The following is a 6,000-nucleotide window of genomic DNA, read 5'->3' on the forward strand; positions in this document are numbered from 1 at the left end:
AAGATAGTCAACCTAAAATATAAGTTAGAGGCAACCTAAAATATAAGATAGTCAACCTAAAATATAAGATAGTCAACCTAAAATATAAGATAGAGTCAACCTAAAATATAAGATAGAGTCAACCTAAAATATAAGATAGAGTCAACCTAAAATATAAGATAGTCAACCTAAAATATAAGATAGTCAACCTAAAATATAAGATAGAGTCAACCTAAAATATAAGATAGAGTCAACCTAAAATATAAGATAGACGGTAGTCAACCTAAAATATAAGATAGACGTTGGTCAACCTAAAATATAAGATAGAGTCATCATAAAATATAAGATAGACGGTAGTCAACCTAAAATAGTAGACAGACTGTAGTCAATCAAATATTGTCAAAAACTAATTCAGCAAATATATTGCCCATGAGCTTCCAAAGACATAGCTCTTGCACACAATGCCAAACTCTAGGGTTAGGGTTATAAACCAAACTCCATTTTATAAACAGAATCACAATTTATAAGCAGAATCACATTTTATAAGCAGAATCACATTTTATAAACAGAATCACAATTTATAAGTAGAATCATATTTTATAAACAGAATCACAATTTATAAGCAGAATCACAATGTATAAGCAGAAACGTACTGAAATACAATACCTAAATAAAAAAAGATCTGTTAATGATTGTGGTACTTACAGTTAAAGGGAGAAAAGATGATGATGTGTCTTGTTTTTGACTGACAGCTGTCACCAAAACACTAGTATCTCCAAGCTGTAATGTAATTTTTTTTTAAATTGGCTTAGACGAAGGCTACAGCTCAGAAAAAAGTATGTAACAGACAACTCTAGCTATGAGTAAGTTAAGAAAGTTGCAATACAAACTGTGAAGGCTACAGCTCAGAAAAAAAGTATGTAACTGACAACTCTAGCTATGAGTAAGTTAAGAAAGTTGCAATACAAACTGTGAAGGTTACAACTGACAACTCTAGCTATGAGTAAGTTAAGAAAGTTGCAATACAAAGGTTACCTGGGCTACAGCTGCACCATCAGCAAACCTGGCCAACTTGCCAGTACTTATTCTGAAGACTCTGAAGCATAATATTTCATCAATATCAGTTGATACAAAAGTTATTTGCTTAACTTAAGAATTAATGTGTTTGAATTTTTAAAATCTTACCATAAACAAAAAAGTTATGAATTTTTTTGTCATTAAAAAATAGCAGTTTTTTCAGACAACATGGATAGACCATGTATTTTGTATGAGGAAAAATACAAGCAGGAAGACTTCATCAATTGGTATAATTTCATATTTTGACCAAGAACCTTGAGAGTTATATGTGAACACCTAATCTATTCTACCAAGTTTCACTGTTGTACAACGTAAACTCAAAGACTCTATAGACTAAAAGTAACACCCCCGCTTTTAAAAAGGTGATAAAGCCTCCCCCCAATCAGCAAGTCGCAAGGGGGGGGGGGGGTAAAATGTGACTCAATCAGCAATTTCTTCAATGTTTAAAATAATATTAATTCAAACCTGTACAGTTTACAAGGTTATTCCATTACAAACAGAATGATGTATAACATGTTAATATAAACACAATAAAAGCATGCAAAAAATAGTGTTGAACATAGCTAACTATGGTTTACAGTAATGACTGTTTACGAAACTCAACAGACATTAGGGTTACCAGATGATTCCCGACGCTATATCATGATCTATTTAATACATTACTAACAATAAGATTAAGAGTAAAGTTCTACAACAAGCGGTTCAACACATGTGGCCATCCCCCTCTTTATCGCTTTGTATAGTAATTGTTTGGATGTTTTATACAAAACTACCGATATCTGCTGTACGCATGTCAAGTTTCTAGGTGTGAGGTCGTCGGCGATTCTAGTACCCACGGAAAAAAAGCACTAGGTCCCGGATGAGACGAATAAAAGCAACCAATAAAAGCTTTTTATAACTAGGTTAAGTATAAATAGCTTCTACATATGTGCTGGACCCTGTAAATACTATAGTTAAGGCTATTAAAGCAATCTGACCATAACCCTAACCCGAGGTGGTCGCAGTTGGGGGTTAGGGTGTTTTACCCTCACTGCGCCACCAACGACTTGAACTAGACTAGCCTAGATCTAGATCCTCTATATTTAAATCTGTCTAGAATCTATATATTGTCTAAATTTGTCTGGTGTTTTAAATTATTGAACTAGACTAGCCTATATCTAGATCCTCTATATTTAAATCTGTCTAGAATCTATATATTGTCTAAATTTGTCTGTTGTTTTAAATTATTTTTGATCATCTACTTCTTCTAGATCTCGTTTTTGTCTCTACATACCAACATGTGTAAGCACATTTTATGTTTTGTTAGTGATTGTTACGTCCCTTGTATTATGTATATTATGGTTGAGTTCCTTGAGCGTTCACTGGGTTATCCTTGATGTGTAGTTAATAAATTTAAAGTCTTTTTTTTATTGGTTTTGCAATCTATTAATTAATAATACAATCAACAACATGTTTAAAAATGTAAAATATTTTAATTAGGCCTATTAAAATTGGATCAAAACCTATAAAATAGATTTTCTCACTAAAACTAAAATTTACACAATTTTCTATTTAAACATGACCACAGAATAATAGACATCCATATTTAATCCATAACGCACTAATTTTGAAGTTTTAAGTTCGTTTTAAACTAAATTACTTAATTTAATATTTATTGACACTCACTGCACTGCACGACAGACCTCTCCATTTCAACACAACTTACATCTGAAGCCACGGCAAACCACGAACCGTTTCGACTTTTTAATTGGCTATGCACCAGAGTTCCTCACTACTGATGAGCCAAATAGCGGTCACATGGTTTTTAAAAAATAAAAATAAATTGGTTGTGATATGAACGACGGTCTTATAAAAAAACAGCTCACAATATTTTATTTCTTTTTTCATAGACTGATAAAACTAATAATGCTTTATGTTCTTGCTCCTTTTTGTACCCTCACCTTTGATATTTTAAAAGTTCTATTAATTTTAATGAAACCAACTTTTGAATTTAGCCTCCATTCTCCAAACCAAATTTTAAAATGCTTTTCTGGCATATCTAGCCCTGCCACCTATAGTTTGTTTTTATAACGCGAAAATCCCGCCATTTTGCTCGTGGTAAACATTTTAAACAGTAATTCAAAGAAGGTCACTGGAACTAAGATGAAAAATCGTCAAAAGTCATGTATCCGGTCTGTACGCCATATTGGTGCTAGCAACCGGCTGTGCCTCCGGGTTAGGGAGTAATAGTACAAAAAATATGGTCATTACGCTAGCAGGGGCAGGCGGCTGCAGGAAAAAAAAGAGGGGGGAAAAATATTGCAAGGAGGGACGTCACTAAAACGATTGCTGGAAAAAAAGTCACAGGGAAAAAGTCACAAATATATATTTCCATTGTGGCTTTTTTTCTGACTTTTTTCCTAGCAAAAACTGTGACTTTTTTCTGTTTTTTTTTACTGTGACTTTTTTTTCATTCACCCATTAAAACATGAAGATCTCGAAGTCTACGCATAGGAATACAAAATTACTGATACATATGATATTAGAGTAATATGGCAGCGGAATAACACAGTACTTTCTGTTTGTTTCTGTGTGAAACAGTTACAAAATTATAGCGCCCGATGAAAATCGGGAGTTCGGAATTTTGTGCATGTCTGATCGATTTGCAGAAGTTTACTCTAGTTTTACAGTGACTTTTTACCTAGTGTAACAGAGTAATGGAGACAAGCGAGTTGACGAGATTCCTTCCATAGTGTTGTTGACATGGAATAAAAACGTGCTTTTTAAATTTAGACCGTAAAAAAAAATAAAAAATAAAAACTTAAGCCTAAAATTAATTTAGAAATTTTATATTTTTAGAATAAATGCTATAAGTTGCAAATCCAGTGAACTTGAAAATAATTTGTTGAGTTTAAGGCTACATCTCTATTTATTTTCATCAAGCCTAAGTTATAAACGGATGTTTCACTTTCGTAAGACAAATATTGATTGGCTGTACAGTAACTTAGTGATCGATAACTATTTGTTTACAAAACTTTGCAGATCAAGTTTTTAAATAACAATGCAAATTTAAAACCCCATGACCTAGTTTTCTATTTTTAGCTTACAATGTGTACAATAAAATTTATGTCGGCCTATCCAATAGCAGGATGCCATTGTTTATGTCGCCATTACACGTGAAAACCAAATTGTTTTTGCTTTTTTTTAAATTTTTATTTAGTTACCGAAAATATTAAAAACATCAAATACGTCCAATCTTTAGTAAAGTCCGAAAAAAAACAGACAGACAGGATTTTATAACCATATTAATTGTAACTACGCCGTGCAAGATTTTTAAATTAATTTATGCACCTCTCAAATACCTTTGAGACTTTTCTCGCTTGTGTCCATTAACAGAGAGATCTAATCTACTAATTCTAGCTGAATCTAGCTGCCTAGAAAACTATAGGCTTTTTGATGAGAATTACAGAATGATTTTTTTTATTAAAAATGTATCAATAATAGCTAGAACACTAGTAAACTAAGCTAATTTAGCATATTTTAACTTTCTGTGCAAAGTCATTATTACTGAAAAAAATTCCAAAGTCAGGTCAGCCTGTGGCACCCTCCACTGAACGTGACAGAAGGAAAAAAAACTTCACCCGTGACCTTCATTAAAACAGAATTTGCTTTTTTTATTTTTTTTATTTTTGGTAAACATGTGCTTAATCTTACCCAATAAGTGATAAAAATTTGAAAATTAATTTTAATTACTGTTGTAAAGTGAGATAAACAGCTTAATAAACACGTGTTTTCTTGAGGGGGTGTGGCCCGGGTGTGGCACATCGCAATTATAACTTTATATTTCTGTGTTTTATGACTATATGTGTTCACAATCAGCATGCTATGTTTTTAAAATTGATAAAGGGTAAGTATACCAAGTTACAAAATCTGCAATCTAACTAATAATTCATACTTTCAATTTAAAAAATAATAAAAACGATCATCAACGAAGAAAGCGTAAACATTCTATTTTTAGGTGTGACATAAAAAACAGTCATAAATCTAGCCAAATGATTGGATTCTTGCGCTGCACACATTTTCCCGCGCCTCGTTTTCACCAAACAAGAATATAATAAAATGGCATTATTACTTACACCCTCAAAAGCATTGTTTTCACCCAAATTATATTAAACAGTTCTATTTTTATTTGATAGTAAAGATGTTATACAAATTGTATCATATAAGAAAGTTATTGAAGAATGCACCTGCTTTAGTTAATTCGACTTGAAACGCAAGCTAAGTAAGCGTGACTTTCTCTCGACGGCCTCGTTAAATACAAATAAAGAAATTAGGTCAAAAGTAGATCTGGGAATTCTTAAACAGACTGAAATAGAAACGGATAGTTCCGATGTCTAAAATTAACGATGGCCTCGTTATTATTAGTTTTATCCCTCTACCGTTTAGTGAAAGCGAAACTGGTCGCCATTTTTAGTACGCGCATGAGCCGTGAGATGCCACGAAAATGACAAACCCGGAAGTGTTGAATCGAACGGCCTAAAAACTAGCTAGTAGACTAGTTGGTAATCTATCGTTTTAGGTACGTAAAATCGGCCGCGACTAGTAATGTGAAAAACAGGTGACTCCTTACATTTTAATAATTATTTCACATTTTGAGGAGGATTTATGTTTTGAAAAATACAAAAATGTTTCCTTGTTTCATTTATGTACCTGTTTTTAAACGTTTGAATTAAAACTTTTCAGTAATAAATGAACACCAGCGATGTTTCCAACAGATGCAACCACGCTCATTTACTATAGCAGCCATCTTGTTAAAGTTTTATTTTTATAGACATATAGCGCGAGATTCAGGCGGAAGTCACTCTATTTTACAAATGGCTGCTGTTTATATACTAGGTTGAATTTTGGATATAATATATAGCAAATCTTGCTTGCAGACGGTAATCTATCGTTTTGGGTATGTAA

The 6,000-nt window shown here is 32.5% G+C and overlaps 1 protein-coding gene across 1 annotated transcript in view; it reads right to left on the reverse strand.

The window, feature by feature from the left end:
• The window catches only part of LOC131928894 (polyribonucleotide nucleotidyltransferase 1, mitochondrial), a gene marked incomplete at its 3' end in the record, with an annotated part of 28,945 nt that overhangs the window by 22,012 nt on the left and 933 nt on the right, over nt 1-6,000 (reverse strand). Inside the window, exons 2-3 of the mRNA XM_059285052.1 lie at nt 1,015-1,075; nt 685-759 (exon numbers count right to left, since the gene is read on the reverse strand). Coding sequence (XP_059141035.1) covers nt 685-759; nt 1,015-1,075 — 136 coding nt within the window. The remainder of the gene's footprint in view (nt 1-684; nt 760-1,014; nt 1,076-6,000) is intronic.

This window comes from Physella acuta, unplaced genomic scaffold, assembly GCF_028476545.2.
Source record: "Physella acuta isolate Inbredline_101_S28 unplaced genomic scaffold, ASM2847654v3 ptg001561l, whole genome shotgun sequence".
Classification (NCBI taxonomy): Eukaryota; Metazoa; Mollusca; class Gastropoda; family Physidae; genus Physella; species Physella acuta.